We start from the raw sequence: 14,161 nt of genomic DNA, 5'->3' as shown, positions 1-14,161 counted from the left end.
GCAAATATGAAGCACCAAGAAATTCAGAAGTAACAGTTTGTCAGAAGATCAAAATGTCTTTTGAGAAAGAAATTCAGGGCCTCCAGGCTTGGTCTCAGAAGAATCCTATTTTAAACCACACTTGACCCACACTAACGTAACCCTTGAAGTGCTATTGCAAGAACAGCTTGATGCTCTCAAGGGGGAACAGGCAAAGTATCTTTCACTGAAGTTGTATTTATGCAAAAAATCGTGCCTCTCCTTTTAACACTGAAAAATACAAACACCATAACATGCATTTCACAACACACCTCACACCACTGACTGACAGCACACAAGGTTAGAGCTGCTCAAGAAACTGTATGGGAACATAACACAATTCAAGGCAACCAGATGCTAGAGCCAGGGATGTGATTAGAGACTAGATGGGGATTAACTAGATCTTAACTCAGACTTGCCCACCTCCCTTACCCTTTTTTAAACCTCAAGTATAAACCCATTTTAGCATATGACTACTTAACAGGATGGAACAATTTTTTTTAGTGATCTAATTGCTTAAAAAATACAAATAAGTTCATACTGTAGAGTTTATTTTAAATGAAATTTGAACAGATGAAAAGTAAAAGTTGCCACTGGTGTCAGACCAGATCTAGTCTGCTCTAGATTGAACTCCCAGGAGTGGCTGGATAACATGAGGTCTCCTCATTTAATTTCCTCTGACAAGAATCTAATTAATGCTCATCAACAGCACCAGGCAAAAATAAGCAAATATGCAATACATGGGAGCAACTGGGAATTGACTTCAAATTCGTGTTGCTGCTCCACACAGAAGGCAGTCAGCCCCACAAGGTGCCAGGGCTGAGGTCCAACTGCTTGTCCTTGTCCTGCCACAGCAGCTCCCTGGGATACAGGTACAGATGTTTGCAGGACTACACCAACCCAGGAAAACAAAACCACTAAACTGGTTTTTAAAAAATCACCTTTCTATGGCAGGGAAGCTGGACTAGATGATGCCTAAGGTTCCTTCCAACCCAAATCACTCTAGGATACCATGACTAACAGCCAAAGCTGCTTCTGATTTACCCCATCAGGTTGCCTATTGATCATGTACAGCTGGCAGCAATAGCTGTCTGGGCATGTTTTCTGGAATTGCAGCTACCAGAGAAGAAAACACAAAGTTGAACTGTGCTCCTCTGACAGTTATCTGTCACTGTTCCCTGGGTCCAGCAGCAGTCAGCACATTTCTCATTCTGCATCCAAGGAGGAGCATCCACACTCTGTGCTCACATCATGCAGAGCCATCAAGACCCAACTCAGTCCTTGCAGCCTTTAACCAAAGCAGATAAACAGAATTAATGCATTTCCTTGGGCAAGGTGCAAGTTCAGAGGGAAGGCTTTTCAAAGGATAATCTGCAGAAGCTGGGGCTGGAAGCTTTCTCCTCATGTCTTAGATCAAACAGTGCAGGGAAAGGCAGAAGGCAATTTGGAACAGTGACCCATGGAGGAAGTGGCACTTTGCACAGAGCAACCACAGATTGCATAAGCAGCACTCCAAAGTAGAAGGAATCACTTTTCTTCCCCCAAAAAGGCAGTTTACAAAAAGGATAAATTCTTTTGAAAAGCCAAAGTAGCATGATTAAATAGTATTTTTCCTTTTACACAGCAAACCATACAGGGCTAAACCCTTAAGGAATATATGAACTTTCATGTGAATGGAGCCCATTAAGAGCCCTGCAATGAATGGTGCCTGTGGTCCAGAATTCATTTCCTTTTAGAAAGCAAAGAGCACGAAAGGTTTATGATTGCTACACACAAATGCTGACTCATTCAAGAACATTTTATTCCCTCCCTAAACAAACTGTTTCTTTGAGACACAGGTATTTCAGCAAAGGATGGTTTTGGTGGCAGTCAGGAAGCAGAACTGTGTAACAGACAAATTAATACTACAGAAAAAATGCTTTCAGACAGCTCAATAGACAAGTTTTCAATCAGCAACTTATGATAATATAGATGACTACCACTTTTTTTTTAAACAGAAGTCTCACTTCTCTGAATTTTCTGTTTAACAAGACAAAAATTAACTTTAAAGAACTACTATAATTAATTTTAAAGTTCAAAGCAGCTTCTGAAATGTCAACCTTGTTCAACAGAACAGCACTATTTCATATGAGACTGTAGCAGAACTAACAGCAGGTCTTCCCCCCAGTAAAAACAAGCTATCTCCCAAAAGCAGGCTTATCAGGACAGAGATGCTAGTCAATGCAACAGCACTCTGGATCACTGATACTGGTAAACTGAAATGAGTTTTTGCTGACAGTATCACTCCTAGGTCTGCCCAAATCCAGAAAAAAAAGAAATCCACACACATATAGAAAAAACACAAGCACAGAAATCACAATCTATGGAATTTAGAAGCAGTCTGAGACAAAGTTTAGTGCGATGCCTGCAGATCCTTGGCATGAGCTTGATAAAGACCTGAGAGAGAAAGACAGGCTGTTTGCTACACCTCAGCCTTCAAATGTCTTCAAGGAAGGGACTATTTTCCAAGGAGAGAATCTCCATTAGTTGCTTGTTGACATTTTCCTCTGACAGAACAGAAAGATTAATTCACGGCCAACCATTACACCCACAAACTGAATTTCGATGGTTTTAACCAGGAACTTCTGGGTGACTTTTAGGAAGGCAGCCTGACATATAAACTTTGATTCACCTTGCTTAACACACAAGCTTCCTCTCAGATTAATGGAGTGGTTTTGATTTCAGGATAATTCCAGGTGCCTGGCTGCTGCTGGAATTCCAGATTTGCAGCACTGGCGTGGCTGTGATGCTCCTGGGGAGCAGATCTGCCCCTCTCTGCACTCAGGAGAGGATGGACACACAGACAGACACAAGGAGCACATTGTTCCAAGGCACAAAACCAGCTCTTTGAAACTTTGGTTTCTTTAGACACACAAGACACGCTCCTGCTGATGTCAGTGTGTCCATTGGGGCACAGGACAGGGATTCCAGCCAGGTCAGTGACAAACTCACCATCAGAAGCCAGGGATCCAGGGGTGGGGTGCCCAAAAACAGCTGATACCCTCTGTGCTCTGCAAGCCACATACATTTAGAAACACCCTAATATTTGTTATTGTTACCACAATGGCATCAAATACTCCTCCAAATGATTTTTCTTTCACTAGCTGACATTTTCTACAAAATCCAGGATTTGTAGCACAGAGCAGGAAGGGGGTAGCATTTCATAGAAAACAGTTTTGTCTTACATAGCTCTGAGGATTGGGAATGTTCAGTGGAAAACATTGTCTTTTAACCTTTCTTAATGTTCTAGTCTTACCTGCTGAAAAAGTTTGTTACTTCTGCTGGACACCAGTAGCAGTTTTATCTAAAACAAGCAGCCTGCCTTAGTTTTTGAATTCAATAATTAGCACATATACCATTTTACCTGGTTAATGGCTTAAAAGCACCTCTGGGAAAATAAAATACAACAACACAACCAAACAACACTATTAGTATAACATGTCAAAACAGGCTTAACACCTGAGCATTAGCCTTCATCAGTGAAGGGAACAGTCTAGAATGATGAATTCCCTGGCAGCTGAGTGCTTTCCCAAGGAATAAACAGTCTTGGAAACCATAATGCCATCTGCTGAGAAATTATGGAAGTGCAGCACCATGAATTACTGTTGAATTACTGTTGAAGTGTCTGCTGCTGGGGATCAACTAACAAAACATCTGTTTGCACTGTATAACTTACACAAGAATTTTCAAACTGACTGGAACTTCAGCTACTGATATTCAATAAGCCTAGGACACAAAGTCACAGAGGTCCATAATAAATATTGTTCCAGTATGTTATAGTAGTACAATTTGTAAAACCCAAACTATTAATTTAGCATGGACATTCTAACTGTAAAAAAAAAAAAGGTATTAGATTTTTTTTTTGTTGGGGGTTATTTTGATGTTTATTTAAAAGATACTCGATTTTCTGCTCCACATCTTTACAAGCTGGAAAAAAACCAACCTACTTTAAATAAATTTAAACTATCACAAATTGTTAACAAAATAATAAACAAGTAGGTAACTGGCACCCAGTGGCAGAACTTCCATGACAACCTGCAGGGTTTGAGCTGTTAACCCAATACCCCATAGGCCTCTCTGCAATTGTTTGCAAGAGCAAGTTATTTCTATCATTGGTGACAAAAGAATCACTGTCAGAGTTATATTTCCACAGAGGCCATCACAAAACCACCTATGGAATGCAAGATCCCCCAGAATAAGCACTACCCCAGGGGATGGATGAAGATAAGCAGGAGGATGTTCCTTCTTATTTGCACTGAAATGCCCAGAAAATCTTACAGATATTTCCATCAGCAGAAGCCCAGCACCACCTGCTTTTCCTCTAGCCCACAACAGTTTCAGAAGTGTTGCAACCTAAGACTGACATTAATTATTAAAGGAAGATTTACAGTAAGTTCATTATTTAATCCAGGCAGACTGACCCAACCAGATGCACTGGCCAGTAACTGTTGCTGTAACAAACTCAAAGTGGACACTGAGATACTTTCCCAACAGTGCAAAGGCAGGAGTGTTGATCCAGTGTTAGCCTGACCCTCTCATTTAACTTCCAGGTAATGCTGTTCCCATCTATAAAGACAAAGAGACCTGGTGCATGGTTCCCTAAGCAAACACAAACTAGACAAGAGTTCTGTCCTCAGCTCAGGGAAGACTTCCACTACAAGCACTAAAGAGATGGGTTCATAAAATGGATCATTTTGCTCAAAGAACAAGGCACATGGTTGGCACTCACTTCTGAGAGATAAAGGGTTAAAACAGTTGCCCATCTCCTCAACTGGACAACTACTACTATTGTAAAGTCCTTATTCAGCTGAATTCCATCAGGCCATGCTTTCTTAACACAATCTGACACAAACCTCTTCAAGATCTTGGATTTTTTTTCCCTCTTCTCTGCCTCTCAGCAGTAGACACCAGAAATAAATACACCCAAAAAGCCAAATGGTAATCCAAACAAAGTAATATTTAATTATCAAGTTGGGGAGACGGATGACCAGACAGAGCAATTTCTTTTTATAAAAAACAAAACAAAACACACTTGCCAGGTCCTTTGCAGACAACACAATACTGGGTTTTGTTTCAAGTTCATAACTTGGCTCTTAAAGTAGTTGATAATGAACCAGCAGGCATTATTTTAAATCAACCAGTTTTATTAAATGAGCCAGAAAGGAAAGAGGCAGGGCTAATTACCAACATTCCTTGATGAATTACCTAGCGGTGTGTGGTAAATCTCCTGGCGTCTTTGTCTTTATCCCCAAATTTATCCCTTACTTATTTCTCAAGAGGTTAAAGGACATGGGGCTAATTAAGGAACCAATCCAATGACAGACAGAATCATTCAAGGTAAGGCTGGTTTTCACTCTTTCAAGCTTTTGCATCTCTGCCTGGTACTTCTTAATCTAATTTTTTTAAAAAAAAGTTACTGCTAGGGAGGGGGAGGAAAAGTGCTAATCTTGTCACGGTCAGGCAGGTTGAAATTGCCATGCAGTGCTGGGCAAAATGCTACATATTTGTAATTTAGCCAATAAGAAATTCCTTAAGCCTCTCTTGAATGGCAGGAATGCCTCCAGCTTGTCACTTTGAATTCATTCACTACCCAGGTTCAGCATCTTGGAGAATAATGCTGCCAAACCAGCTGAAGAACTGAAATATTTGTGAGTATACCTAATACCCAAAGATTACTTTAAGCAGATCTGAGTTTTCACATTTTAAATGTAACACCTATCAAAGGTGTCAGCAGAGGCCCCCCTGGATCCCCCCCCAGCCCTCATATTTTCCAGCACCGTGTGTGGCTCTGGGCATTATTTTCTGCTAAATTAAGCCATGGCTTCAGCAAACACAACTGCAGTGACCAGCACTCACCCTCTTCTTACAGCCTTGGCTCCAGGAGCAAGGTGGTTATTAAATTCATGTTGCCTGACAAAGGGCTTGGTACAAGCTGCTCAAACCTGTTAGCTGGGGGCAGTGGAGCCTCATCAGTGCTCTTAATACCCACAACTATGGGCACCTACAAATCTTAATCTGCACAAGATTAACTCATCTTCTGCAGGTCCAAAACAGCCACTGACACGTGGTGAACCACCATTTTCCCAAGGTCTGGTAACTCAGCCAGCAGATAATATGTCTAGACCATAAAAAAAGGAGTGCTTTGAAGCTGTAACAGACCAAACTTAGCAAGCTCTTCTTAATTTTGTGGATGTTACCCTGCCAGTGGGAAAACAGCAAATCCTCAAGACCACCAACTAGGATATAAACCAGAAAGAATTCCCAAGCAGCAATCAGCTTGGACCTCCAGATATCTGTATCATTATGTCTGAGTATATTCTGATTTCCTCTGTGCCAAAGATGTTATTTTGAATTTCCAGGTAGCTACTGTGAACTTGCAAGGGCAAGGGCTCTGTGATGAGGAGCAGTTTCTCAGCTATTTCCCAACTCTGCTCACATCATTTTCCTAAACAAATGGGAAAACTGTGCTGCTCACCCCCAGCAGCACGATCCAGCAGCAGCACAGTTTGTCTCAAAACTTTGGGAGCTGCATTTTTGTGTCACAGTCATCACAGCTGAAGAAACAAGATGGAAAGATCAGACATCTTCACCAGCAAGAACCATTTCTCTCAGGAGAGCAAAGCAACACACATTTGCATGCACAGGAAAAGGGCATTTGGGACAAAGGGGGAGAGAAGCATTTTGCACTAGCAGTCAACCATCAGACACCTGTACACAGAAGTATGTTGCCCCCTTGAATTCCATGCATTTTTAATGTCTAATACCCGAGGTGTTAAGCAAGAGTTTACATTTTACCTCTATTACTGATGCAGACCTCAAGCACCATTGCTTGTTTTAAAACAGGTTTCAACCCACTGAGCAAGCAAAAGATTTAAGGCATGAGAGACATTTTTACTTACATGAAGGCTGAAGAGACAAAGCAGACTTTAGTGGTTCTGTAGTTAAATGCAAGCTCTTCTTTATGAAGAACTTGCTGATGGCTTAAGGTACGTCACAAGTAACTTTAGTTTAAATGTTTTATCTGCAGCTCACCAAGACTCAGTCTGGCAAATCACTTGTCTAAGTCCTTGATTGCAAATACACACCACACTTACCTAACACACCAACACACACTATCTATTATTGTCAGGTGAGATTAAATTAACTTTCAGATAAGCATGTCCACAAACACATTTGCTGGGGCAGGCACTACCACACGTTTATCTTGCCATCCCATTGTTCCTGTTCCTCAGAACTGTGAGATAAATCCTCTACACAATGAAGTCTTATGGTAATTATTACACTAAGAACACTACTGCCAGCTGCCAAGCCTTCCCTGCCAGGCAGAGCTTCCATAGGTCACTCTCTGCAATAAGCACACTGGAGAAAGAATAGGAGGAGGTATTTGTTTGATATATGTCCAACAGTCATGAACATCAAACAGAAGAAAGGCTTGGCATTTCAAAAATGAAGAAATACAGGGTTTCTGATGCAAAGAGATTATTGTGGTGGCACATTTAAAGTCTGAATGAATAAGGACATGAGGGTGAAGGAAAGAGGCAAGGCTGGTGCCCACACTCCTGTCCACTCACAAAAAGTGGGAATGGGGAAAGATGAGGACAAACTGCAGCAGTGGGATGGCACTGAGTAAAAGACAACCCACACTGGTATCAGCAGTGATGAGCCCACAGTACAGCCATGAGGTGGGCAAAGATGCTGGAATAATAAAGCAAGAGAGGGAATCCAGCACACAGTACCTTCCTCTAGGCTTTGAAAATGTTTCACCTTGCTTAGGAAAAGAAAGGCCATGATGAAATTCTGGCACCAAAGGAGCAATAAACATCTACCATGAAGACACAAACCAGGCAGTGTAGCAGGGGGAATCTGAAGTGAGGGCTTTACTGGCAGACAAATTTTTAAATATTTAGCATATTGTAAGTACTGTTGTACGGAAACAGACTATTAAAAATGCCTTAATGACAAACATTAAAAATGGGTCTGTGGCCTATGCTTCCATATGTATGTTTTATATACATATATATGAAATATATATGCAGATATTTTGGGGTGAAGTACCCTATTTGCAAGGGCTGGCAGCATATGCACAAGTAGAGGTTTTTGTCCAGAGAGCAGAGACTTCAACATGCAGATCCCAAAAGTAGGACCACCTTCTCTGGATCCCCTGGAGCAAGGGAACTGTTTTCTTATTCTCCAGAAACAAGCTAAAAGGGGATTGAAATGGACCTGCTACATCATCTGCTGGTGAGGGGACCTGCTTTTACCTTATTACCTGCAAAGCATTTATGCAATGCTCCAAAGATATCTGTACCACTGCAGGTTCACACTGCAGCCCTCAAGGCTGCTCTGGGCAAAACATCAAAGCATCTCCCATCTATCAAAGCATCTCCCATCTGTGCCAAAGAAAAATTACATTCTTTGAAACCCAATGGCAGACAAAGAAGGAGGAAGAGGTATGAGAAGTCCAGCAGATTTCTGTCTTGCTGTGCATTTGGGGTGACAACACTCAGGATGAAGAGGATGTGCATTAACCTCATCCCTGGGAGCATCTGCATCCAACAGCAGGGACAGGGATCCACAGCACATCCACAGTTTATGTTCCAACAACCCATGACCTGGTGCATCACATCAGCAACACGACAGCAAGTGTCACATCCACGCACTGAGAAATGCCAACAAGGAACATGGAGGGACAGAGGGAGGAAATGTTCACCCTTAATTTTCCACCTTCCATCTGCTTAGTGAGACATGCAGAGGGCTGGGTGTCAGCTGCCCACCAGTGCTGTTTTCAATGCTGCAAGAACTGGTAATATTTTCAGTGGAACTGATTTGCAATCCTGTGGGCCGTGCTGGCCCTGAGCCTCCTTTGCTGCCTCCTGAGGATGCTCCTGTGCTGCTTCTCCCATGGAGGACACACACCAGCCACAGCTCCTGCAATCCCACATTTGGGCAGGCAGGTTCAAAGGATTTAGGGGATTGTATCATACTTGTTCTATACAGTAAGCATGATCCAGAAATCAGGCAAAGCAATATAAGTTACACAGCACAGCTACAATTCAGTTTTTGATATGTCTCTACACAAGAACACAGATGAGTCCCTACTCCTCTGGATTTCTGCAGGTCACCTTCAGGATCACTGACAGTTCTGTACATGAGACAAGTGGACTTATCAAAAAGAAACAAAAGAGAGGAATCCTCAAAGAAAAGCCTTAATCAACACGTTGGTTCTAATTCTATGAGCAGAACTTCTCAAAGACTAAAAGTCAAGAAACAAGCTGAGCATCCTGCAGTCTTTCTTGTGGGAATAAGGCCTGATGGCTGGTCACTTCAGCCTGTAAAGACATTCCTTGGTTTTTTACTCTTAGATCTTTTAGACAAAGGAAACCCCTTATCCTATTTTGTCTTTTGAAAGCAAGTAGATTGTGGTGAGCTCTAAACCCAGACTGCTACAGGGCAGCTTTGGTGAAGATGCCAGTAGGACATCATGTACAACTCTGGTCATTAAGTCAGTGTTTCTGTCTGCTGAACAATAAAATTATAAAATCAGCTACCTGGATTGACATAGAAGACCAGAAACTATCCTACAGATCAATCTGCTGCTGCCAGGAACTCTGGAGACCACTCACTCTATGAGAACCCTGACAGTTGCTGATAGGAAAGGAGCAGTTACCATGAGCTGTAACAAATCTTCCTTTTGCTATTAGAGTTGAAGAGACACTGCTCCAAAAGCATCAAACCTACTCCCAATCCATCTCTTAATTGGGCAGCAAAAAGCAATGCAAAATTTGAATTCCAGCAGGTCATCTCCTACCTTGCCAAGCTACATTACTTGGCAGAGGAATGATGCAATGAGAAATCATTACTCAAGAAAATGAAATCCCCTTTATTCACATGGCCTTGAGCATACTATGTTATGCAATTTGGAGATGCCTATGCAACGTGACATAGATTAGTACATATTTCTCTTTCTGAATTGTTTCTAAGTGGGCATCTTGAAAATAAATATAAAATTCAAGCTCATTAATATCTCTAGCTTCTTTTTAAACCAGTCATTCCCAATAACCATCCTCAGATATGCAAGTATTATTCTCTCCTTCTTACACTGTGAGATATGGGTGAAAGGGCAAGTCACACAACATAATTAAAACCACTAAACACTGACAAATTCAACAGGCTTAGAGTGGGATTTTTTGATGCAGAGTACCAAAACAAACAAACAAATAAACAAAACCAAAACCAGCTGCTAGTTTTGGTCTTGTTTGTGAAGTAACATTGAAAAATATCACTTTTAAACAAAGTTGCCTTGCAGGTTAACATTTCTGAAAGTGTAAAAATCTCCTTTTTGTCTATTGTTTAAGGTCAGCAAATCTAGACCATCTGGATAGTAAAGTAGCAACTTAGTTCCCTATTTATCTATTAAAACTTCTGTACAGCTCATACGGAAAATTTGTCTACAGCTAAAAAACAACTGAAGTGTAAAAAGCAGCTGCAGGAAAATGATGTCACTGCAGTCAGAGCTGGCTGTCAGCACACTGGCACCAGGAAGATCCTGAGTTATTGTTAATCTCAGCTTTTGAGCCAAATGTCCTATTTGAAGAAAAAAACCAAAAAACAAAAAACAGCCAAAAAAACCAACCCCAAAACAATCCCCCTCCAAACCACAAATCACACAGATCTTTTGCCAAATGTTGCTCTCACTGAAGCCTCAGTGGTAATTTTCAGGAAGATCATGACTTCAAACCTGGCATTTTGTATTAATTTTTTGTACAGAACTGGTCCAGAGTTATGAGTAAGGGTAAAAGGGTGAATCTCCCACCGCTTTTCTCTACCAAAAACAAGCAGCAAAACTGTACAAAATAGAGACCAACCAATTGGCTGTTTTTGCTAATTTTGACTGTTACCTATGGAAATGCAGGTGATGAGAAGACAGACATCATTTTAGTCAAGCAGGTTGCTCTTATTTCTACAACTATCCCCTTCAAAATGGAATTCATTGCCAAAAGGCATCTGTTGCCAATAACTGGTTTTATTTTACAGGCTGCTTAAGGACACATTCTCTTAATTTTTTATTCTACAGGGTCTTATATGGGCTAAAGACAAGTGGAGGAGAGGTGTCCTACCTCCTTCCAGGATATCCTTCTCCATCAGAGGGAAATGAGGGACAAATACCACTTTAGGAATCCTAAGGGACAAGGGTTCAGGTTCAAGTCCTTGGGGTGAAGTTTCCTAGCAATGCTCCAGCAGGTTACAGCTTTGCACAAAGATCCTGTGACAAGCCAGGTCCCAGGAACTTGCAATAACTGAGCATCACCTTTTGGCTGCAGAGATGGCTGAAGTTTGTTTATGCTCAGAAATCAAGAGCTGCCTTCCCTCCTCTCCCATAGAAAGAGGCACTTGCAAAATGAACAATAATGAACTGCTCATGCTTCTTCAAGATGTTACACTCCTTCTTTATCAGCAAAGTATCATCAAAAACTAAACACTTTCCTACAAGTTTTCACAGTATTTTGATACCCTAAAACTCATGCTGCAACAGATTAGGATGAAAGGATGCAAAAAAATGTACTATATGCTTATTTAGCTAGGTGCAGTACAAAAAAACCCCCTATTTCATAGCACCTACACATCTGCTGGATCTGAATTATAACTACAGCAATAACCTGGAAACAAGCTGAAGAATTGTTATACACAAACATTGTGAGTAATATACAAACGTTAGACAAAACAATTCTTCCAGACAATTTCAGATTCCTTAATGTAGACATATGTTCACGTGCTCAAAGAATATTATATTTAATTTTTAATGGAAATGTGTGCATATGGTGAAAGAGAATTCAAAATTCAACTGTTGCCTTTTTGCTCCTAGATCACATACCGGACTATGACTCTACTATCCCAAATCAAAGTCAGTTTTAGCACTGGCAACACAACACCATAATGCAGATTCAATAAATAAAATTACCCTGTATTTTCCCCATAAACCTGTCACACAGACCACCTCAAAATCCTGAGCTGGCGAGTCTATTTTAAAACTGAATTTTTGACTGCATATCATCACCATACAACAACAACAAGCAAAACATGAGCGCTTTGTCATCAAGCTCAACTAACTTATGTGGTAAGAATATGCTCACTGACTAAACAACAAACTGTAATAAAAAGATCCAGCAATAACACAGAGTGAACTCCACAAAACTGGTGAAAACCATATTTTCATGAAATATGTCAGCAAACGTCTCCAAAACATTTGACATTGTTTTACTCACACATTTCACGGTGCTTCAGCCCACTTGAATTTAAGCAGTGCGTGAAATTCTCTTTTCTTATAGCTGTTCACGTTTTTCCCTGAGTAATTAGCAAGCTACATCCCCTTTGACAGAGGGACACTAACAAGCTCCCACAGTTTCCAGTGGGACAAGGAATCCAAAGCTACTAATAGCAAACAAGTCATTTAAACAAAAAAAGGATTACAAAGACTCGTTGCAAGTAGCTGGAAACTCACCCATATTTCAGATTAAGGCTTTCTGAGGAGTTCTTTTGTAAAGAGTTTTGACTCTATCTTACAAAACTATTTCATTGTTTTCCTTTAAAAACCAAAACATTGATTTGTTATCTACTAATAATTTCTTTGCATCGAAAGAGAAAAATGGAGAAGCGTTTTCCAAAGGGGAGATGACGGAAAACTTACTTTTGTTACAAAACCTCCCTCCGGAGATCACAAAATTGAAAGAAAACAAAAGTTACACAAACTTTTTTTTTAAAAAAAGCTTTCCATTCTTCGCTACCAGGCCAACAAAACAAGCTGCAAACTAAGCTTATTTGCAAACTGTGCTGCTGGAAATGCCTAGAGGCAGGTCTGTGCCACCAGGGCGGGCTCTGAGCGGACAGGTGCGTACCTTGAGGACCTCCATGGGCACCTGTGTGGCGGGGGGCAGGCTGGTGGGCACGCTGACGTTGATGGCAGGGGTCTGGCTGACGGGCACTCGCTGCTGCATGAACTGGGCTGCCTGCTGCTTCTGCTGCTGCTCCCGACGCTCCTGCTCCTGCATCTGCTCACGCATGAGCTGCTGTCGGAGCAGGATTCGTGAGGTCATGCTGGAGGAGCTTAAGGGAGGCTTGGAAGCGCCAGGATGCTCGGAATTGCTGCGGGAAGACCAGAGAAACACAGCTCAGCTTGAGTGAGGAGGGATGGGGGTTGCAGAGGGCAGAGCTGGGGAATGTGGGGTGCCCTGGGTGAGGATCCACAGCACCAGGAGGGGAATTGGGAGTTGACCCACTTCAGGTACTCAGCAGCCACGTTAGGCTGCCTTAACCTGACTGCAGCCAAACCATTCCCCAAACGCCAACATCCAGCTGTACAGAGCCGTTTGCTCTTTCAAATTTTACAGAAACCACCCACAAGAAAAACAAATGCTTTTATAGACTGTAGTAGGCACATATATTTCTTTTTTTTTTTTTTAAAGGAAAACAATAATAAAGAGCTGAAGCAAGTCTAACGATTGGTATGGATAATACTTCAGTCCAATGATCTAGCTCAAAGTAAATTAAATCAACCTCTCCCATGAAAACACAACAAAACATAGTTGACTTATTTCCTGAATGATACTACCTTAGGGTTGGACTTGCTGGCAGGGACTTTTCAGAGTTAGAAAACAGAACTCTACAAAAAACCCAGCTCCCACCCCAGGCCTACCAGCATCTTCCGAGCACCGTCAGACACAAAAACAGGAAAATAAACAACACTAACAACTTTATTCCAGTCATACTTTACAAAGAGCAACAGGCTGGCCCACGCCAGCACACAGCACAGCTTTACCACCTAAGAGATATTACTAAGCCATTGGCAAGCAGAGCATGGGACAGCCCACGGGACTTTGTCATGGACTGCAGGGACACTTTCTGGAGCAACTCATCATTTACTCAGGACCAAAATCCATGGGCTGTGCCTTGTCAAGCCAGCAGTAACCCTCCTGGCTCTAGGAGGAAGCTGCTCCCCCAGCTCTGCTCCAGTGCTGATGCTGCAGGATGCTGGCAGGACACACAAGGGAGCCAGCATCCCTTCCAGGTCTTGCTCAGAAGCTGCAGGCACCAAGCACTGCCTGTGCTC

The 14,161-nt window shown here is 41.8% G+C and overlaps 1 protein-coding gene across 9 annotated transcripts in view; it reads right to left on the bottom strand.

Moving 5' to 3' along the window:
- MITF (melanocyte inducing transcription factor) overlaps nucleotides 1-14,161 on the bottom strand; it is a 97,105-nt gene that overhangs the window by 30,251 nt on the left and 52,693 nt on the right. For all 9 annotated transcript variants that reach the window (XM_079317443.1, XM_079317449.1, XM_079317446.1 and 6 more), the window contains exon 2: nucleotides 12,951-13,197. In XM_079317443.1, the coding sequence (XP_079173569.1) occupies nucleotides 12,951-13,197 (247 nt within the window). The remainder of the gene's footprint in view (nucleotides 1-12,950; nucleotides 13,198-14,161) is intronic.

This window comes from Erithacus rubecula, assembly GCF_903797595.1.
Source record: "Erithacus rubecula genome assembly, chromosome: 13".
Lineage (NCBI taxonomy): Eukaryota > Metazoa > Chordata > Aves > Passeriformes > Muscicapidae > Erithacus > Erithacus rubecula.
The sequence above is the reverse complement of the archived record's forward strand: the minus strand, read 5'-3'. Positions and strand labels throughout refer to the sequence as shown.